The 24,335-nt window shown below is 35.3% G+C and overlaps 1 protein-coding gene across 1 annotated transcript in view; it reads left to right on the top strand.

The window, feature by feature from the left end:
• Window positions 1-24,335, top strand: part of MMP16 (matrix metallopeptidase 16) — a 90,341-nt gene that overhangs the window by 30,797 nt on the left and 35,209 nt on the right. The window contains 2 exon segments of the mRNA XM_032223050.1: window positions 6,939-7,100; window positions 14,333-14,547. Coding sequence (XP_032078941.1) covers window positions 6,939-7,100; window positions 14,333-14,547 — 377 coding nt within the window.

Raw genomic sequence — 24,335 nt, 5'->3', positions numbered from 1 at the left:
TTTTTTAAATCATTCATATTAATTCCCAAACCACATGGGCAATAAAGTTTTTTTCAAAGAAACAAGCCTTGACTTAACTGAAAGAAACTGGGAGATAGCATTTCATTATTTCTGCTGTTTCTAAGTTCCCTTTAGAGTTTAGGTCCCTCATTGTAAATAACAGCTTAACAAATGAATTATACAATATCAACAATCTGATTAAAGTACTCAAAGACATGTAGTAACTTCACATCAGCTTGTCACAGAACATGAATATTACATGTTCATTTACAAACACAAACACATTAGGCCCATAATGGCCTAATGACCTATGGCACGCATGCCGGAAATGGCATGCAGAGCCATCTCTCTCCTCAGTTGACCTTCATCCACTCTCACTTTCTTTTGGGCTGTACAAAGGATGTGGCTTCAAGTATTTGGGGAATGGCCACTCTCTTGACTTTTGACCTCAGATGCTTCTAGAAATAATATGCAGATGAACTGCCAGCCCCACTTGATAGTCATTTAGAAGAGGTTTTTTTAGCAGTTGGGTCCTTCCTTCCTTCCTTCCTTCCTTCCTTCCTTCCTTCCTTCCTTCCTCCCTCCCTCCCTCCCTCCCTCCTTCCCTTCCCCTTTTCTGACCACTTATTAGTGACAGAAGAATGGCAGTCTGGAAGGTAGGCACTTTAAGTATTCTTCAGTTTACAACTTGACATCAGTGCATAACCCAGGCAAATTGTATTTCACAATTTGTATTTTACAGGAATGTTAGCATCTAAATTTTTATAGTCAACAAGAGTCAACGTGTTTAAGATTTCTTGACAACATTAACTAGCTATCAAGCTTCTTTTAAAAGTGTGCTTAAAACATGTGGTATTTTATCAGAAATTTAAAGAAATATGCTACTGTGAAGAACTAAGAGACAATCTTTAAAAATGTTAGAGATTGACGCTTTAATTTGTTCTTGTAATTAAAGAATGTAAAAAAGTCAAGTGGGACAAGGAAGCTGGGAAGTGCCAAGAGAGGCATAATATGGCCCATATAATCAGCATGAAAATATTCATTCGGAGATGCTAGTTAAGAATAAACCTTATATTTTAAAGGAGTTTTATGACAGCTGTAAGATTTGTTGCAGTATTTTATTAAAAATTAAAGAATCCCACTGAGAAATTGGCCTGGGAAAGAAATTTTATTTGAAAGTTGGTTAGCTAGCTGGTTTCTCTGTGTGTTAATATTAAAGAACAAGCTTCTAATTTTCTCAACAAATGGCTTATCACTCCTATTTAACATGTTAATAAACACTGTTATGTTGATTCCTATTAAACTTTTGTGATATAATTTTCTACTTTGAATGAATGTATTATTTCTTCATACTGCTTTGCAGGAGGCTATTAGAATGTTTCATTGAATAATTTTGATAAATTGGAAATATTTTCACACTACTAGGAACTACTTTTTTATACTATAGCCAGAATTGCAGTTACAGAACCAGAGTTACTTATTGTATAGCTCTCTTAAGTTTTTGTACTGCTTGTTCTTTCATTCCTTGTATTCATTGTTTGCAATTTATGTTTTAAGGTGGTTTTTGTTCCATTTTTTTCTTTTGTGAAATCATTTTCCCTTTAAATCCGATTTTTTTTAATTTACTATTTTTAATGAATATTTTTGACCTTGATGTATGAATATTTTCAAGCGTAAAGCAAGTGCTAACAATATTTTTCATATATTGCTGTTTTAGAAGTGGCTGCCTGCATATTGTTTTATTTTAACATGTTTACAAATGAAGAGGTAAAATTTCAAAATGAGAAAAAGAATCTTCAGTTAATACTCATTGTTTTGTATCAGATAAAAAGAAGAAATCTAAAATATAATTCATAATACTTTAAATAAAAATATTAACACTGTAAATTACAGAAGAACAATGAAAGAAAAATGCATTATTGATATTTTCTAGAAAAATAATGCTATATTCAAAACCACTACGCTATATTTAAATCTAGTCCATCAAAATGTAATGATCATATAGTTTATCATATCATTATAATGAATTATATGGTAGATAACACTTAGCTTATATATCCCTCCATAGTGCTTTATTTACAAATATGAGCATATTGCTCTCAACAAATAGGGTCCTCATTTTACTGATCTCAGAAGGATAGAAGACTGAGTCAACTTTGAGCCAGTCATAATCGAATTCCTGGCAGTGAATAATGAGTTAGCCTGAAATATTGCATTGTAATCACTGAACAACCACAGCTGTTACTGCAGTAACAGACCTTATCAGTTCCTTATCATAATTGCCAAGCCACGAGCTCCCAGCCGAAAAGCTACAAGTGAAGTTCTGGCAAGCAGTCTCTGTGGCATGAAACACAATGAGCCAAATCTTCAGAAATCCAAACTGCTGTCTCCTATGACCACCACTCCACTTTTCTTCTATTTATTCTCCAGCCAGGGAGGGGCCATTCAGCATCCATGCGTGCCTTGCTTCCCGAGTCAACTCCTTGTCCTCAGTTATTCTCCTCTCCTAACAGCTCTGCACATAAGCACATCCTGAACAGGCCCCAATTCTTCTCCCTCCCACTTATCTCAGTCTCCCAAAGGCAGCTGCCTCTCTGGTGGCTGGGAAATGTTGAACGGCCTTGGCTCTATCTCTGTGTCCAACACACAACATCCATCAGAGCCTTCCCCAGACTCCAGAGCTAGCCCAAGTTCCTCTTCATTGTCCAAATCACTATCTGTGATTCTTTAATTTACTTACCCACAGTAAGTTGGTAGTTGAATTTGATGTCTTAAATGGAACTTTACATCCATAGGATTCAGCATAGCTCTTTCAGCCAGATCCCAGTAGTATGTTCATTTTAGACATGGTAACTCTCTGATTATGTTGTTTTATAGCAATAGCAATAGCAATAGCAGTAGACTTATATACCGCTTCATAGGCCTTTCAGGCCTCTCTAAGCGGTTTACAGAGAGTCAGCATATTGCCCCCAACAATCTGGGTCCTCATTTTACCCACCTCGGAAGGATGGAAGGCTGAGTCAACCCTGAGCCGGTGAGATTTGAACCGCTGACCTGCTGATCTAGCAGTAGCCTGCAGTGCTGCATTTAACCACTGCGCCACCTTGGCCACCTTTATCTCAATATAAGATAAAAGTATTGCTCCTAGATTCTTTACAAAGATGCACATTATCTACTACAAAGCCTTTTTGCTCTGCAAATCACAAAATCTGGATAATCTGGTTTAATGAAGGATTAAATTAGATTGAATGGATCAACAGTAGAGATGCTGAAGATAACTAGGAAATTACAAATCAGGCCATTCTACAACAGATAAAACCTTGTAAATATGCCTGGAAAAGGCAATATCAATACGGCTTATAAAATTTAGGGCATAAAAGGTAATATGCTCTTTCTTCTGGTATTTCACATCTGTAGCTGAAAGAAATGGTTCCTTTAGCAGACAAGTTCTTATAAACTAACCTGAATAATCAAAACATGTCTGGTTGCTTTTAATATGCAGCTCATGTTTATGGCAGAAGCAGATATTATCAAAGTTACTTACCCTGATTTTCATTGCAGAATTTCTTTTTTATTGCCAAGTAGTGACTAATGTGTATTTTTATATGTCTAAAACCTAGCATTTTGTTGGTGGTAAGGGCTAGAGTTCTTTTTATCTTCTGTGTTGCATTAGAACATTTGCATTTTGTGAATAAATGTGCAAATACTAGCTTATCCAGCAGCTTTTTGGAGAAGTTTTTTCCAACCTTCCTCCTTGTGATCATTTACAGAAATATCATTTAATATGGAGTCACCTTTAGTGATTTTCAAGTGTGATAGAAAGACAGTGATTATGTTAAAAATGTTTGAATAAATGGAGCTTGGGCTTAGTCATTTTTCTCATCTGGATGAGCATGTCAGCAACCAAGGGGCTTGGGGACAGGCAATCCTCACCCATTGTTGAATTGCAGAGATCACCTTCTAGTAAATTTCATATGGCTTCCAGTTTATTTGATGCACTGAACCCAAATAATCTTGAAGTCAGACATTAATTTCCTGGGAAGCAAATGTCTCAACAGTGAATAAATCATGTGTGGCATTTATAGCAAGAAAACAAAGTACTTCAAGCCAGAGATGCTTTAAAGCACAAAACGTATGGCATTAGCATCTGATATGGCAGCGATGCAAGTAAGCTGGTGACTTTGGAAGGGATCAACGAAGCAGATTAAACCTTGGAATTTATTGGATCATTGCTGTCCAATCTGTACATTTTCCAAATGTTTGGGTTCAGGCTGTAAAATACCCAACCATCAAGGCCATTTTTAGGAATTCTAGAAATTCAGTCTTCTCTGCCTTTTGGAACACCATCCCTGAGATGGACCAAACTCTAATAGCTTTCAGAAAGCTTTGAAGAGCTGGCTTTTCCCCCAGGCAGTGGCCAGGATTTTAAGGCTCTGGATACCTCAATAGATTGTGAGATCTCTTCTCCATTTCTGCTCATTGCATCCTGTCAATATATTGTTTTTCTGCTTTTTTTTTTTTTTGGTTCATGGAAATGAATGAACTAGTAAATTGGAAGTATGTGGAAAAAATCCAAATACCAAAATAACTGTGGATCTTAATAATTAGTTTGACTACTTTTAACAAAAGGTATGGCAGTAGGTGAACACTTGAAAAACCAAAGAATACTTCAAATAGATCTTTTTGTGTGACATCTGAATAATAGCCCCAATAATCTCTCCCTAAAACACGTCACACAGGCAAGAGATAATCTGTAGAATTGAAAACAGTGCAGATCAGTTTTGAGAATAAAATTTGTTTTGGATGCCAAAGCTAATGTTGTTTTTAATTTATTAATTAAAACATCAGTAATAAACTATGTATAAATATACTTTATCATCTTCGGTTTGTTTGACTTGTAAAGATGCCCAAACTCAGGTGTACCAAAAATGCTAGCACAATGTCCAAGTAAATTAAATTGGTTTTTATTTCATCCTATGAGGAAAAAAACCTCTGAAGATAAGGTAAAGGTTTGAAATATCAATGTTTGAAAAATTGACTTCGGGCAGTTTTGACTCCCGGTGACTGCCTGGATAAATCCCTGTAGTTTCCTTAGTAAGATTTTTGGAAGTGGTTTGCTATTACCTTCTTCCTATAACTACATTGCCAAAATTAGCCAGCTGGCTTTAACGTAAGGCTAGAACTCAGTCTGCTTTTTTTTAAAGTTTAGTGCCTTTAACCACTATACCCGTATATCAAACTGATTGACTTATATAGTGTTGAGAATAGGCTTAGTGGTTCTACTGTCTATTTTTGTCCTATTAAAATATATGGAATAGAAATCAACATAAAGTGGATTAAAATCAGCTTTCTTGACACAAGTTGTTGTGAATATGTGAATATCTCCTTAGAGAAAGTATAACTGGCAATAACAATAGTGCACAGTTATCAGATTTTTAAAAGTTTTGTTTATATATTGTTTTGATTGTTAAACTTATCCAGTGGAAAGATGGAATTCTGTTCTATTTCTGGAATTCTGGAGTCCACATTGGAACCACCTAGCACTAGGGTCTCCTTGGCCAATAGTGCTATAGAAGAAGAATCCATTTCCTCCCATGGTGTTTTTACAAAGGAAGAATCTTCCCAACCTTCTTGTATCTCACAAGAATCCAATAGTTTTCAATAATTATTTTGTTGTTGTTAATTTGAGAAAAATAGGAAGCCATAATGAAAAGTCTACCAACTGCTGTATTACAAGAGCAAATCCTATTTATAGAATAGATATTCAACCATTTTGTGACACTTTTTTGCATACCCTATGAAATAAACTGCCCAGATCTCTTTTTGGTCAGTCAGGCTGGTTTCCATCTGTTCCTTATTTGGCAGTGGTCAAGTCTGCTACCCTGTTGTTTTTCTCTGGCTGAATGAGAACTATCACTCATCTGGCACGGGCACTGATAAAAATGGATTATTTTTGCCTGGAAAGGTCTAGGAAACTTGGAATTATTCAGCAGAAATATTAGGCTTGTGATCAAGGGTTCCAATATTTCTAAATCTGCAGTCGAAATGAGAAGTGCATAAATGTATATCAAAGGAACATATGAAGTAACAGTGCAATATACAGTAAAACAACTTACTATTCAAGATACAAAGGGTACACACCAGAGGTAGTATTCAGCAGGTTCTGCCCAGTTCTGGAGAACTGGTAGTGGACATTTTGAATAGTTTGGAGAACCAGTAAACACCAACTCTGAGTGGCCCCGCCCCCATTTCTGCCTCCCGAGTCCCAGCTGATTGGGAGGGAATGGGGATTTGCAGTAACCTTCCCCTGGAATGGGGAGGGAATGGAGATTTTACAGTATCCTACCCCTGCTATGCACAGCAAGCCATGCCCATAGAACCGGTAGTAAAAAAAAATTGAATCCTACCACTGGTACACACCTAGTAAATTTTATATTTCATACGTATTAAATTGGTATTTATAGAACTATTATTGTTTGAACAAGTGCATTAAAACAATTGAGGTTCATTATGTCTGCTTTCTGTTTACTTCTCTGCTTTAGAAATACATTTATACTTCTATTCCATATTTATAGTAGCTTATTTGTTGGAAAATAGAAAAAACCTCATTAAATGTTTGAAAAATTCTGAATAGCTATATAGAAGTCACCTTTTTGGAATCAGTGTAATTTAGGTTTTTATAATACCTGCATTTCCAGTGCTTTTCTTTTTTTCACAGCTATAAAATGTTTAAAAGGACACATTTAGAGTTCTCTTCTGTTTAAGAATTTTCAACACATCCTGGGGCCTCGCAGAGTAAGATGTACAGTATATAGAGGCCACTCCTGAAATTTTGGAAAACCCAGATTGAAATACACTTAAATTATGGCTTTTATGTAAATTGCTTAAATAAGTGGAGATATAAATATTATAAACAATATTTTTTTCTTTTCCTCCAGGAAATGATTTGTTTCTAGTAGCAGTTCACGAACTGGGACATGCCCTTGGATTAGAACATTCAAACGATCCGACTGCCATTATGGCTCCATTTTACCAATACATGGAAACTGACAATTTCAAACTGCCTAATGATGATTTGCAGGGAATCCAAAAGATATACGGTATGCTCTTTTTTAAAAAAAAAATATATGTATAATGTGAGAAAGGGTTATTTCAGCTGTGTACACTGAGATACCTTTGCATACATGGTCAGTTTCATGGAAAGCTGTCAAACAGCCTGCAGATTGACATGCTTAAAGCTCCTTTTGCTCTTATGATTCCTGCAGTGTTCATGACAATTATTCAGAAACTAGCTGCCATTACTTTAGTATTAGTCCGTTTAATTCAATCTGGTCTAGTCCTGGGATTTTTGTGATACTTTTCCATTCAAGTAATTGATCTGGTCAAATCCTATGTCACTTCCTTGCGGGCCAATCAAGATCAGCTAAGTGCTGCCACATATTTTTTCTTGAAGTTCTAGTGGAAGATACAGTGAACATGCAAAAAAAATGTGTCTTCATTAAGCTTGGAGGCCCACTTGGAGTCCTCTTAGCATTATGCCTTAGGTCTTCTAAACTTAATATTTTTGGCAAGTGCTAGAGACAACTGCATCATGGGCCGAACTTTCAAAGCCTGAAAACTTCTCCAAACTGGTCAGTGGTGATGTTCCCAGCAAGGCAGTTTTAACATACACTGCAAATTGTCAAGCTTTGAAGCATTTCATCAGCATCAGAGAAGGTGGTGATGAGGCCTTTTCCCATAACTCTGTCCTCAGATGGTCTAAGACCACTCAGCTGCTTTGTTGAAGAATTAAATTGAATCATCTCTTGACGTCTGCAAAGTACATCACTAGGCCTCCACAGAATACACTGCTCTGTTGAAGTGAATGTCAATTGCTTTATACAATCCAAACTTGAAATAAGGAAGAATTTCATTACCAGTGCAGCTATTAAAAGTGGAACAAGTTGACTCTGAGTTGTGGGTGCTCCATTCTAAGAAACTTTCAAGTTGGACAATCATCTATTTGGAGCGTTAAGAGAATTTGTGCTTAGAATATTTCTCATTCATTTCTGGCTAAAGAACTCTAAGAATTGAAATCCACACAGCTTAGAGTTGCCAAGGTTGAGAAACACTAGCCTAGATGCTCAATATTCCTTCCAAATCTATGACTCTGTGTTTCTGATGGGCTTATTGTTTATATCCGTTTCTCCAAAAATCTTCCCATTATGTATTGTGCAAATTAAATATGTGTTTTGCTGTTGTTGTTACTGCTTCCTCTGGCATCATCCTCTGATTCATTTTGCATCTCTTTAGTCCATTCATATTAGGAATACAGGAGAGAGAATTTGGTTCTTCTTTGGTTTGGTTTTATTGGTTCAATATCTATTAATTCGCTACTGAACTTTCCTCATTCCCTGCAGTATTTCCGTTTCAACGTTTCTTGTCATCTTATCTCTCATTCTAAAGATTGATTTACTGAAATATGTTCAAAATATTTCTATTCCTTCACTAGATAAACTGATTCCCATCTTGTTTAATGGTGGAAATGCCAGATCATCATTTGTATTGAAAAGCAGTAATTTGTTCTAAGTCATTGCCACAAGATTATGACAATTGTGGTTAAGTCTTTTCTCTGTACAAACATCTATTCCGTATTTTATAGTAGCCTATTTGCTCTAAAATATGAAAATATCACTAAATCTTTGAAAACGTATAGCTGTAGAAATCATATTTTTGGGATCAGTGTATTTGATTTTAAAAAAACCCTTTACCTTTTGGATTTTGCCCAAAGAATTCTAAATGTCCTAAATATTTCATAAAAAATTGTTTTAAACAATTTAAGTTTAAACAGTTTACAGCAAAGGGAGCATTGTAGTTCAAGTGGAGATTCTCAATCTTCCAGGTCATGATTGTCCCAAAGATATCCCCCCCCCCCCCCGCAAACAATAAAAAATTTCTTGCCTTTTTTCATTGAAAATACTAGAAGCTAAACATTTTTAAAGACAAAAACCCAAGAAAGTCTAATTGCCTTTTGGTAAAAGTACCTTTGGGAATGTAGTCGAAGCATCCAGATCAACCCAAGACAACTCCTATCCCTTTCTTGTTTGCTCTTTGTCATAACATTTTAATATTTTTGTCTTTTTCCTAACTGCTGACTTTCCTGTCTTTTAAGTTTGTTCAGTTATCTTTATTGAAACAACAGGGTCCCCTGATTCCTACTGCTACTTGTTCCCTTGATTTATTTTCTGTTTGATTGGTCTGGGATCTCGGATATATTTAGACTGGAAACTGCTTAGAGCAGGGAAGTGAATTTTCTTACAGTTGAATAAGATTATTTGTAATTTCTACATATATTAATAAGACTGATGAAATTTGGACTTATGAAATTATAACAGCCGTAATGTATAAGTAGCTCAGTTTTATATTGCATATTAAAGCATATTCTGCTTTTCTGCAGAGATAGTGAGATGATTCTATGTCTCCTGTGTAGGGTTTCTTCATTGGATATGTTTCCCATGAACTCATGGGTTGATCATCTAGACAGAAAAGTCTAGACTTTTTTTTTATTTTCCTTGATACTAAATACCAATTTATAGCGGCTACAAGCTGAATTTTGAAGATTTGTGGATCTTGGAGTTAGATAATATTGCCTGCTACAATTCCCCTAATGTCATGTCGATGATAAAATCCGAAGTTGACTATCACTTAATATTTAGATTAAACAGTTCTCAAATGAACAAATGTTGCATTTTTAATTATAATTTTATCATGCAAAACTGAATTTAATTAATGTCTTTAAAAGACTGCATACGTATATCTTGTACACAAGCAGTGAATTTTATAGGTGCCACCAAATATTATTGACTATTCTCTACATCTAGAATATCAGATATTAAGGAAACACATCCTTTACTTGACATCAAGCTATTTTTTTCCTGATTTGCATGTGCTATGAAGAAAGAGGAAAAACTTTGTTAGATCTGTCCCAAGAAAAAATTCATCTCTCATTCTGTTTTTATATGTATAGTCCAATGTCACTAAGAAGGTCATATCAGAAGCAAGGAAAAGACTAATGTATGACCCTACCAAAACACCTGGTAATTTACAGATAGTTTACCTCCAGCTTATCATTATGACAACATATATTTTTAGCAGCTATTCTGGCAAAGAGCACCCTAAACCATTTAAACCATTGATAATTATAATCTTAAGATAATGTGGCACATTTTTCATGTTTAATTCATTGACTAAAGAATAGAGATGTGCAGCTATTTGGATATGAATCACCTTTTCTACTTTGGACCTGAACAGCTAATTCTATTAAAGAGAAAATGTTCTATTTATCTTGAATAGAACAACATTGTTGCAAGATGCTGCTTGTTTAGATGCACACCTTCTGTTCATATTAACTGTTCTATTTGATATTTTAATTTGTAGGTCAAATACATTTGAAATCCATTTTAATGAACTAAAGCACTTTTAAAAAGCATTTTTAAAAAATTAACTTACAGTTAATTTTTATGACTATATGTTATGTTATATGTTATGTTAAAACAATTAGAATCCATTGCTTTCATTTTTTGATGGTTTAAATTCTATGTGTGTGTATGTAATATACACACACACACACACACACACACACATATATGTTCATTCATGGGTGTAGGTATGCTGGTCTTATTGTATTTGGGTCTTTTCCTATGTAAGATTGAGATTGTCTTGGCAACATTTCAGCAAGGTCTCACTAGCCATCCTCAGGCTGGGTTTTGGGCTTAAAGCATGGTTGGAACTGCTGTCTTTCTATAAATCTTGGTGGGTGAGTGTGGAGTGCTGGTGTTGTTTCAGTAAGTGGAATGATTGGTTGTATGGTTGTATCATGATTGGTAGATTGGTGCTGATTGGTGCTGGCTGTGTGTCCATTGTTGTTTCGTGTTGTAATGGCCTGGGTGGTGGGTGGGGCTCGTTTGTTACAAAACACCAGCCTAAAGATGGCGAGTGAGACCTCACCGAAACATACATACAGAGAGAGAGAGAGACAGACAGACAGACACAGACACAGACACAGACACATATAATTATATATTATACAAAGCCAGCACTCCACACACCCCCAACAAGATTTATTGAAAGACGGCAGCTCCGGCCGCGCTTTAAGCTGACAACACCAGCCTGAAGATGGTGAGTGAGACCTCGCCAAAACGTTGCCAAGACAATCTCAATCTCACACGGGAAAAGACCCGAATACAACAAGACCAGAATATGTACACCTGTGAAAATCTATGAAAACATACATATACATATACATATACACACACACACACACACACACACACACACACACACACACACACACACACACACACACACACACACATATATATATATATATATATATATATATATATATATATATATATATATATATATATATATATATAAACACACACACACAAACACACACATCCAGATATATCGTTCTTCACTGAATATAGTAGAGGTTATAAAGATAATTTAGTTTATTTCAATATAATATGATATGAAATAGCCATAGCTCAGCAATTTATAATCAATCAAAAAAAAAAGTGAAAGAGCCAGTTTGTTGTAATGATTCAGACATTAAGATAGAAATGAGGAAACTATGAGTTCTGGTTCCACCTTTTACACAAATCCAACTGGGTAGCTTTGGGACAGTCACTTTTTTTAACCCAAGAAGGAGGCAATGGCAGACCAATTTTGAAACCCTTTCCAAGAAAACTGCAAGGACTTGTTCAGGCAGTTTCCCCAAAATTTGACATAATTGAATGGTGGGGAAAAAATAGAATAAATTTTAACAGATATACAGTAGCCAAAAATCCAACTGAGAGGAATTTATGCAACCCTAACTAATTAGTTATTTTTTCATAATCTAGTCTTAAAATAACAATTACTATAATATGTGCATTTCTGGTCTGAGATTTTTTTTTATAACCACAGTATATTAACACATCTCTTTGTAACAAAGGAATGTGGATAACTGTTTTATAAAAAAAAGAAACCTTGAAGAAGCTATATGGCTACAACCTTAATAAATTATTCAATGTGATTATTTAAATTTTAAGTGCAGATTGATGCTTTATATATTCCTCTTAATTATTTGGTAATTAGTAAGTAAATACAAAAAAAAAGTTAGGAACACAGTTAACCACCAAAATTGTGAAGATTCAAAATAATTAAAAAGTAATTGTTTTCTGGTATCTTTATTTTTTAACAAATAAATTATCTTAAAAAAAGAAACAAAAAGTAAAATGCAAAAAGTAAAATACAAACTACAAAGAAAAAGAAAAAGTATCTTATATAGTATTTTATACTTATCAACAGCCACGAGTTTACCAATGAAATTCACTAATATAATATGAACAGTACAATATATTATTGAAATATATCACAGAATCTCTGCAGTAACAATATTACTGCACCCTTGTAAAACAATATTACGGCACCCTTTCTTATCCAAAAGAGATAGGTCACAAATTTATGACAACCATTCTTTGACAATAATATAACTTTTACATTTCTTTTTTTTTAAAAAAATATAATTTTTATTAAACATTATTACCTTTAAAAAACAGGAAGACAAATACAGCGACATAAATACAACGACATAAGCAAGACAAATCATACATAACAATATAAAGTAAAACATACAGATACAAATGCCATTTTAAACATACAACCCCCCTCCCCCCCCCACGGTGACAGTCATTCACAGCCCAATTTTTTCTTTCTTTCCTCATTATTAGGTCTCTACGCCACATCTTCTCATTGCAAGATTCAGGGATCTATTACGGTACCTATGTTAACTTTCCCCATTTTAAGTCCCTGCTGTTCTCCTAGTCGCCCACATATACCATAGGTTCCAGCTAAGACAATGTTCTGTTTCTCCTTTGTCCCTCAGCCAACCCGTCATTCTGTCCATTTCTGCACATTCGTAGATCTTTTTAATTATAGCATCTTCCGACGGTATAGTGGTGGATTTCCAAAATTGTGCATAGGTTATTCTTGCGGCCACAATTATATGCAGGCTCAAATGCCATATTGAACTGCTTATGTTATCTGGTTTGATGCTTAGTAACAGGTTCTCAGGTCTCCATTCAGTGTTTGCCCCGGTAACCTCTTTTAACCATTTTTTAATCCTTTTCCAATATTTCGTGGCCTCAGTACAGGACCACCAAATATGGTAGAATGTGCCATCCTTTCTTCCACATTTCCAACACAATGGAGATAACCCAGGAAACATCTTGGCTAACCTCATTGGGGGGAAATGCCACCTATAAACCATCTTGTATATGTTTTCTTTGAATGCAGTAGATGTTGTAAGTTTAATGGTCTTACTCCATAGATCCCACCATTTGCCCATTTCAATTTCATAACCTAGGTTTCTCTCCCATACTATTAGAAGGCTTTTGTCCATCTCTTCATTAGTATCTTGGCAGGTCAAAAATTGGTAGATCTTCGATAACATTTTCTTGTCTCCACCAAACAAGATCTTATCTAGCCCCTGAGGGTTTGGGTAGATCCCGAAACGTGCCTTATCACTTTTAAACCTGTTTCTAACCTGTAAATATTCCCACCATTCCAAATTTCTGCCCTGTTGCTCTAATTCCATTTTTGTTTTCATGTTGCCATCTTCTGTCATGATATCTTTATATGTTATGTTTCTTGTCCAATTAAATAAACTCAGATGCGTTAAGGCCTCTAATGGTGCCAACCAACACGGAACCCTAAGATAATATTTTTCCTCATTTTTTTCCCAGACCCCCATCAAAATCTTCCGAATATAATGTCCCATGAAGTACCTATGGGGGGTGTCTCTTTCTTGCCAGAGGGAGGCATGCCATCCCTGGGGGAGGTCATGTCCCTCTATAGCCAATAGGCATTAATATAATGCTTTTTGCCACCTTCTAAAATAACTCAGTGTTGAGCTCTCTGATCATTTAACTTTCTATTGAAAAATTACGTTCATCACATTCTTATACTATTTCATAAAATCAGTATTATCTTGGTTCCTAAAAACCCAATATTATGCAACTTATGTATATAGAGACGAGGTGGCGCCTGGTTAGAGTGTAGTACTGCAGGCTACTTCAGCTGACTGCTAGCTGCAGTTCGGCAGTTCAACTGTCACCGGCTCAAGGTTGAGTCATTCTTCCATACTTCCAAGGTGGGTAAAATGAGGACTCAGATTGTTGGGGGCAATATGCTAACTCTGAAAACCACTTAGAGGGTGCTGTAAGAACACTATTAAGCGGCATATAACTCTAAGTGCAATTGATATTGCTATTAATCTTATAAGAGTTTTCTTTCTCATTTGAAGGTCCACCTGACAGAATCCCACCACCAACAAGACCCTTGCCGACAGTACCTCCACATCGTTCTGTCCCTCCAGCTGATCCTAGGAAGAATGATAGGGCTAAAGCTCCTCGCCCACCCACAGGGGATAAGCCCTCCTACCCTGGTGTCAAACCCAATATCTGTGATGGAAATTTCAATACTCTAGCCATTCTCCGCCATGAAATGTTTGTTTTCAAGGTAGGCGGCCATTCTTTTTTTAAAAAAAAATATTAGAGCAAGAGAATGCATCTTCACTTTTTCAAAAACCAGCTCTCATTCAGCTTCTGAGATTTCTTGCTCTTTCCAAGTCCAAGGGAGACATCTGAATGGCTTACATGTTTAACAGAGAAAAGGCTGGAATGTGCTATTTTGAGGAATGAATTAATGTCAGCAGGAAGTTGCAATGCTTCAAAAATGTGATGGTAAGTAAATACTGAATGTTATGGAGAGATAAAAAAGGCATAATTCAAGTCATGAATAGAAGCTAATAGGGATGATTTGGTTGGGAATTTAGCCATTTCCACACTCATTGCTATTATTGCGTTTTATGTATAAGGACCCTGTAATTTAACTTTATAATTAGATCAGACACTTTATAAAAGATACTTGACATTGTGTTGTGGTTGCCTTGATACATTCTGAGTGGAGGCCAGTGTTAAAAGAAAAGCTTTGCAGGTGTTTGAAGGCTTTTTGTTATCGATATTTCTGAGTTGTTTTAATTTTTGTTTGTTTGAAGATGCGTCCATATGGCACTTATTTTTATTTTAAATAGATTTCAGTCAATATTCAAAGACAATCAAAGACTGGACCACAATAATAATACAGCACATTTTCTTGAATGATTTCCAAAATGCAACAGGGCCATAATTTTAAATGAATTTTTCAGGATATTTTGATACAAGTTTTCAAAATTAAACAGAGGATATGACATTCTATTAGCTTCCAAACATGTATTTTAATTTTATATTTTCTTGAATTAGCTGTGATTTTTTAAAAATATTATATGAATATTTAAATAAATGTGCTTCTAGGGTCCACAGAGTCTCTTAACTTTTCTTAGAAAATATATTTATAGAAACAACATTTAAGGATTAATAGGATAAGTGTTCTATTTGTTAGTTTGTTACCTAATATATTTTTATGGGGTCCTTCTCATTATATCTGAGGCCTCAGAGCTATACAAAGATCAAGATAATTCAAAAATATCAACCTCTAATGCATAGAATACAACTGATTCAATATGAGATGTTTCTGTGACTTCATAACTGAATTACATTTCCTATAGAAAAGAAAATATATACAAGGGACTTGCATGTAAATTACATCTAAAATACAATGAGCAGATTGATAGATAGTTTAGAATTTTATTGACATTCATCGGGACTCTCAGCAAATGATAAGTTGGATCAAATTGTAGGCAACAAATGATACTGACATTTCTTCAATGTAAAGTTGGGCATTGTGATCCTTCCAAATGCCAATACAAAATGCCAATACAAAAACAGCCCTCATTCCCCAGAGGCCTAGGGCAACAAACCTCAGCAGAAGGAAGACCTGCCTAAAGGCAGAGGGTGCTAAGAATCATCGGGTTAAATCAGGCTGCCTTTGGACATAGGAGCGGTCAACATTTGAACAATGAAACTACACACCTGTATAGGGAACAGTAAATATAAAGATTGCATTTTAATTCCTACTGTATTTTAGAATATAAACTACAGAACATTTAATGAACATATTCTCTAAATTAGTCCATCTAGTCAGTGGTTCTCAACCTGTGGTTCGAGACCCCTTTGGGGGTCGAATGATCCTTTCACAGGGGTCACCTAAGACCATCGGAAAACATATTTTCAATGGTCTTAGGAACTGAGACACCAATTTTATGGTTGGGGGTCACCACAACCCGAGGAACAGTATTAAACGGTTGCGGCATTGGTTGAGAACCACTGATCTAGAGAAACCAAGCTCCATGAATATCAAGCATTTTTGTAGTGTTTCTTTTTTTTAAAAAAAATAATCTTTATTGGTTATACATTTTTTTAATAAGACATACAAATATATCTTTAAACATACAAACCCTCCCCCCTCCCGATGACAGTCATTCACAGCCCAACATTTTTTTCGTCTTCATTGTTTAGTCTCTAACTAGCATCTTCTTGTTACAAAATTCAGGGATCTATTACAATACCACGTTCACTTTTAGTTCCCATTGTTAACAACTGCTATTTAACTTTCCCAGTTTTAAGTCCCTGCTGTTCTCTTTATTGCCCACATATGCCATAGGTTCCAGCTAAGATAATGTTCCGTTTCTCCTTTGTCCCTCAGCCAACCCATCATTCTGTCCATTTCTGCACACTCATAAATCTTTTTAATTATGGCATCGTCCGATGGTATAGTAGTAGATTTCCAAAATTGCGCATAGGTTATTCTTGCAGCCACAATTATATGTAGGCTCAAATGCCATATAGATTTACTCATGTTTTCTGATTTTATGCTTAGTAAAAAAGTCTTGGGTTTCCATTCCATACTTGCCCCGGTAACCTCTTTTAGCCAGTTTTGAATCCTTCTCCAGTATTTTGTGGCCTCAATACAAACCCAGGAAACATTTTGGCTAGCCTCGTTGGGGGAAAGTGCCATCTATAAACCATCTTGTATATATTTTCTTTAAATGCTGTAGATATCGTAAGTTTAATAGTCTTACTCTATAGATCCCACCATTTACCTACTTCAATCTCATAGCCCAAATTTCTCTCCCATGTTATTAGAAGGCTTTTATCTATCTCTTCTTTAGCATATTGACAGGCCAAGAATTGATAGATCTTCGATGACATTTTCTTATCTCCGCCAAGCAAAATCTTATCCAACTCCTGAAGGTTTGGGTAGATCCCAAACCGTTCCTTATTGTTTTTAAACCTATTTCTAATCTGTAAATATTCCCACCATTCCAGATTCCTGCCCTGCTGCTCTAATTCCATCTTTGTTTTCATGTTACCATCTTCTGTCATAATGTCTTTATATATTATGTTTCTTGTCCAATTAAATATACTAGGATGTGTTAAGGCCTCCAATGGTGCCAACCAACATGGAACCCTAAGATAGTACTTTTTCCTCATCTTTTCCCACACTCCCATCAAAATCTTCCGAATATAATGTCCCATGAAGTACCTATGGGGGGTATCTCTTTCTTGCCATAGGGAGGCATTTTTTTTAGTGTTTCTTGATTTGTTGGGCAATTTATTAAATTATATATTTGGAAAAAGCTCTCATTAAAAAGTGTTTTTCCTAGAAGATTCCTCCTCACTGATATCATAAGTCTTCACTTATTCAAGAATCTAAATCTATGAGACTATACTACAATGTAAAGGAAGATTTCATATCCAGAAATAATCAAGACTGTGTATTCTTTCAGTGCTCATCATGAACCAAATACTTCATTTAAATAGGATGACATTTCTGTAATGATTCTGGGAATTCTTTTTTCCTTTGTTCTCATAATGTACTTTTCTCATTCTTTTCCTTTTACTCTTTCATAGAATACTTGGGAGCACTAAGGTAATCTTGGAAGAAAGTTTTAAAGAATGATCTCCTCTGGTTGTCACCCACGTTTTTAAAAAAATCAGAACTAGAGATAACTATTAATTTTCTCCCTTTTGTTACCATTCTTTTGTCAACAACACTTAGACATAACCTTTGAGAACTTTTTACAAATTATCTGACGTTTCTTCCAACATTGTATTGACAGTGTTGTAAAAAAAAAAGCCATTTGAAGTAATATTTCTTATCACCACCAGTAGCCAGAACTATAATCAACATCTTTCAACTTTGAAGAAACACTACTATCATCCTGTGAGTCTCCTTCCTGATGATGTTCTGACGTTGTACCTTTAGGCTTTGTGTGCATTGAGTAGTAGAATTGATGGTCTCTGTCTTATCAGATATCTGAGTTGAAACTACCAGTTTAAGTCTGGTGATTGCAGGAAATAAATGAATTCAGGGAATTGGGAAATTAAAAGATTTTCCTCTCCCTCTGATCAATAGAGGAAAGGTCTCACTTATGAGAGGACTCATGAGCACCAATAAAATTGCCAATTGATTATGCCAATAGAACTTCAGGTTTTTCAGATATGATATATTAATTGGTCATGAGAGATTTGCTACACAAAAATACCTGAATCCAGTCCAATGAAAATAGTCCAGGAAACCAAGCAACTTGGCATTTAATAGCAATAGCAATAGCAATAGCAGTAGACTTATATACCGCTTCATAGGCCTTTCAGGCCTCTCTAAGCGGTTTACAGAGAGTCAGCATATTGCCCCCAACAATCTGGGTCCTCATTTTACCCACCTCGGAAGGATGGAAGGCTGAGTCAACCCTGAGCCGGTGAGATTTGAACCGCTGACCTGCTGATCTAGCAGTAGCCTGCAGTGCTGCATTTAACCACTGCGCCACCTTGGCTCATGATAATTTGAAATAACTGAACATTATTTAACAATACTACTTAGTAGAATGTATAACTTTCCCTGATAACAAATTGAGCAGATTCTAGGTAATTGATTCATGGTTACTTCATTTCATTTCATAGAAAAATGTCCTTTATGTATTCTTTTTCAGACAGAACTATCAGCTTTTGAATAAAGCCTTTGTAATATTATGATTTTATTTTTAATACCCTATGGCCATCCATCTTTGTGAATGAAGTGAAAGGTTAAGAATCTCATTTTCTAACTTGACATTAAGCAGGATATTAAAATTCTCAGCCATTTGTTATGCCATTCATCTTGTAAACAATAGAACATGCTCTAATTTGTTTTATGCCATAGAAATTATTTACTACATCACTTAAATAAATCTTATCTTCAGCCTAAAACTGTGGTTTTAGTTGGAACCATCAGCCATAATTTTGTGTAATGCCTCCCTTTTAGTTATGAAACCAAAGCTGTAACTTTGATACAGACAGTAATCATTCATCTAATCTTAGAAAACTCTATTCATGTCTACTTAAAAGTAAGCCCCACTGAATTTTGGTGGAAATTATTTGTAGGTAACCGAGACAAAAATTACAGATTGCATTGTGTGTAGTGAAGTATAGGATTCTTTCTGATGTTTTATTTATAATTCAATTCCTCTTCAGAAACAAAAACATTCAAAAATAATATGCAATAAATAAAATTATTTTTATAACTTTTTCAGTTTGTCAATTGAATATTAAAATTGTATGTACAGCACTTTGGAATCAGAAACAAAAAAGATTTCAGAGCATACAGAGGTGTAAACAGACCATATTCCTATAATTCCTTAAACCAATCATGTGTTTTCATTGCTAACATACGATCTCAAGAGTAAAAAGTGTTTAGTTTTAGGCATTTTTTTTCAAACTTGGTAAATTTATGATACATGGACTTGTTAGATGGACATGTTAGATGTTGATTTCTGGGAGTTGAAAGCCTCACATCTTAAACTTTCCAAGTTTGAAAAACATTGTTTTTAGGCATCACATTACCACATATTCCTAAGCAATTTTTTGCTTTCAACTCCTTAATCTCACCTTCCTTAATGAATATTATATTTTGTTTTATATTAATTCTAATTTTATGTGCCTAAATAGATAATTTAACAAGGATTTTTCTCCCTTGTAAAAAAAAAAATATTTACTGAATAGTTTGACTACTCAGCTGATACTAAAAGTTGTAAAGAATGTGGGGCTATCAAAATCCCAGCCTAAGGGCCGGATCCATCATGTGCAGGCCATGCCCATGTCCAGTTTAGTGATAGGAGGGAAATCCTGATATGTCATGTGACGCCGCCGTGATGATGTCAGTTTGATAACCCTGCCCTAGAGATATTGCTGGAAATTATTCACAAAGTGAAAAATGCTGGCTATTTAGATTATTTTGATACACAAAGAAAGCAAAACATTGGTGGCATTCTGATGTTTAGCCATCTATCTAAGAAATTCATGGACTCTGAAATAAATTGACTATGAAAAAATAAGAGAACTAAGCAGAGCAATGCATTTCTGCTATCATTTATTTAATGTGTTTAGAATCAACAATGATTTGATTTGTTGGGGAATAAGAGACTATATTACTTAATGCCAGGTTTTTGTTGTTTTTAATCTGTTTAGTTTTACAGCTTTGTTATGTTCTTCATGATGCTTTTATTTTTGATTAGGAGTCATTCAGAGATGGTTATAAGTTGGGTGGCTTAGGGGTGGGTTCCTGCCAGTTCTCACCTCTTCTATAGAAGAGGTTTCACAAATGTACAGTGCTGTTCAGAACCAGTTCCAGCTCTCTCCACCCACCCGTCCACATATCATCAAGATGAAGAGCGAGAGGAGGAATTCTGGGAGTTGAAGTCCACAAGTCTTAAAGCTGTCAGGTTTGAACACTCCTGGGTTTTTTTTCTAAAGGGTTAGGGGTGTAAGGGTCTTGTAACTTGACAGCTTTAAGACTTGCGTGCTTCAAATACCAGAGTTTCTGAGCCAATATTTATTTTGGTTGCTAAGCAAGAGCGTTATTGAATTTCACCACATTTTACAAGTTGGCCACATCCACCCAGTCACATGGCTAGCAAGCCACTCTCATCCTGTCACATGACCAGCAAGCCATTCCTACCCGGTCATATGGCCGGCAAGCCACTCCCACAAATCAGGCCACACCCACAGAAGAGGTTCTAAAAAATTTTGAAACCCACCACTGGTGGTTATATACATGTTTAAACAAATAATCAAATTTAAGCAAGAATGCATACTATATATTATACTACAAGGCATATGATTAAGAGGAAAAAAAGCAATGAGAACAAACAGATGAGAAAATGGAAAGCAATGTCTGGACAAGTGTATAAACTTCAGGCAAGCAAATGGGACCACAAGCAATAACAAACAGCCATTTTGGCTTGGTTCCTGCCTGGTGCTCAACTTAATAGCAACATTGCTTAAGAGCAAAACTTGGCTTTTAGCCTTGGCTCATATCAGCAAACTGAGTTAACCCTGTGCAGTCAATATAAGAGGCTATTGCTGGAGAATTACAGTAGCATCCTACAATAAAGTTGTCTAATGGATAAAGTATCAGTCATCCTCAAAATGAATCTGTATTCAACTTCTGCTAGTGTACATCCATATCTATTGGAGATCAAAGGTTAGCTAGCATTTTATTTGTGATAGCTCTACATTCCAAAGATATACAGATCAAATGCAAAACTCACAACACAAATCTGTTCCATAAACTGATTAAAATTATCCCTTTGGCAGGAGAACCAAGAAAGCATAATTGACAGAAATAATTACAAAAAAATCTCAGCAAGGAATAATTTTAAATTACACTGAGACATCTCTCCATTTTTTTTTTATCAGAAACAAGTGTTATCTTGTATTAACAATACGTACCAAGGGAATAATTGCAAGAACACTTCAAGCACAAGGCTTAATTAACATTTCTTTTTGTTACAAAATGATAGCTTTTCAACTAATTTAGGTAGACATTTTGTGAAACATTTGCAAGTGCTTCTGAAAACACTGTAATCTATGTAAATAGCAATAATATTTAAGAAACTGTTCCTTTGGTTTCTTACTGAGTATATTAGACCTAATCGTAAACATAACAAATTACTTATTAGAAAAATTGTAGCATATCTTCCAGGTGTTCCAAGTAGACCTATAGTTCAGGAAGTCACCCATTCCAGCTCATTATTCCATGGAATTTTTTTTACGGTCACTATCAATAGAGTAGCTACTAGCAGGAAGCTGCTTGTTCTTGTAATATGCGGTCCAAAATGTATATGCTACCTTATCTGCCATTATTTCTAACCTACAATGCTACCTGTGATGTAGAAGGACTCTTACCTTTACTACATTCACAGATTCTGTAATTCCAGTTAATTCTTGCACAAGGTATAAGGAACAGGTCCTTCTTGGTCATCCCCTCAATCACCAAAATGTCTTGGGCTAGTCAGGGCTATTGCAAGATGATTCAAAAGTTTGTGTGCCCATAATATTTGTTCCCTTCTTATCAAGTGGCTTGACTCAGCCACAAGGGAATTACACTCTTTGGACAAATATTCTCTTCAAACATCCTAGATAAAATTGTGGTTCATAGTTGATACTGGATTGAAGAAAACACTTTGAGAAATTTTAGGGAGCATCTTTATTTTGTAGATAACTTTAAACTTTGTTTTGCTTTTAAAGTGAATGATGGTAACAGAGCTTCTTTTGTGTGTGCCATTGCTGCATAGTCTTGGGGAAATTGTGTTGATATCTTGGAGCAATACTGTACATTGGGGAGCCTGAGTTAGAAAATGATAATCACAAATGACAAAACGTCAGGATGGACTTGATTTAGGGGCCTTTCATAAGTCCTAAAGACTAGTTTTGTGACAAACTCTAGAGTCCTGAATGTGTGTAGGGACCCATTTCTTGTTTTGCTAATCATTGTGTGGTATGATATTGGCTGCTCTGTGTTTTAATGTATATATTATTGTAATTATTTTAATTTTGTTTTTTACCCAGAATCATTTGTTTAGATGGGTGGGTCTACAAATTGAATTAAGGAATTGTCAGCTACTGATGTCAAAGTGATAACAAATCCAATCAAATGCCAATAGTTTAAGCCACCATGTGGAAAACAACTGCCAGAGAAATTGTAATCATTCCATTGGTAACATAGTTTGGGAGACCCAATTTTTTATACTGTGTTTAGTCCTGGAATGAAGATTATTGAGTCAGAATAGAATAGAATAGAATAGAATTCTTTATTGGCCAAGTGTGATTGAACACACAAGGATTTTGTCTTTGGTGCATATGCTCTTTGTGTACATAAAAAGACAATATACATTCGTCAAGAATCATAAGGTACAACACTTAATAATATTCATAGGGTACAAATATGCAATCATGAAACAATATCAATATAAATCATAAGGATATAAGCAACAAAGTCATGCTGTAATAAGTGGGAGGATATGGGTGATAGGAACAATGAGAAGACTAATAGTAATAGTAATGCAGCCTGAGTGAATGGTTTGACAGTGGTGAGGGAATTATTTGTTTAGCAGAATGATGGCGTTCAGGAAAAAAAACTATTCTTGGGTCTAGTTGTCTCAGTGTGCAGTGCTCTTTAGCATCAGACAACAAAATGAAGACATGTTCTAGTAGCCTTCCTTCCCTTTTCTTTCATGTTTTAGAGTTTAAACTATTTATTTTGATACCAGAAAATTAGAAGAAAGTGCACATCATAGTTGAATGACTAAAACAAAAGAAGTCTGAATATGGAATAATATCTTTAAATAAATATTAGACAGTTATGCCCATTTGATTATCGACCAGCAAGATTGCAGTTCTGGGAATTGTAAACTCACTTGGACTGCTTTATACCTATCTGCCTTCCCAGATAAGATACCAGGCCAGATGAGCTAATTTTACTTTATTGTAAATCTTCATTAGCAGAATCTTGAAAGCATGGAATTACAAATTCCCCACCATCTCCTTTATTGCCTGAAAATGGGGGTATCCCTTTTTAGCACCGTTCTCCACCCATTAAGCAGTTGCAAGCTATGATTTACTTTATCCTATACACTGTCTCTTCCACCATCTACCAAGGTTATTCCCACATATTGTTACAATACTTTTCAAAATGTCTGTATGAACTATCAGCTTCTTCCCCCTTTGTCTTGCCCTGGTAAATTTCAAGAGGTATATTGTCAGTCCTGCAGGTGGACCAGACTAAGAAAAGTTGTGCCCCGAGGAATTACTTTTTCTATATCCAGAATCAGCACCTTGAAGCCCTTGGCTTACTTTTCATGCTTGATTTCAAAATCCCTCTGCAACTAATCAGTTTGGAATCCTTGTAATAAATATATCTATAACTTCCCTGGCAATCTGCTGCTTGGGAGAAAGGAAAGCTTCAAACTCTATCCATTTGTTCCAGTCCTTCCAGTCATTAACATTTCCCCCTTAATATTTAGCAGCCCTGAGATAATGTGGCCTTCAAAG

This window comes from Thamnophis elegans, chromosome 8 (genome assembly GCF_009769535.1).
Source record: "Thamnophis elegans isolate rThaEle1 chromosome 8, rThaEle1.pri, whole genome shotgun sequence".
NCBI classification, from domain to species: Eukaryota; Metazoa; Chordata; class Lepidosauria; order Squamata; family Colubridae; genus Thamnophis; species Thamnophis elegans.
The sequence above is the reverse complement of the archived record's forward strand: the minus strand, read 5'-3'. Positions and strand labels throughout refer to the sequence as shown.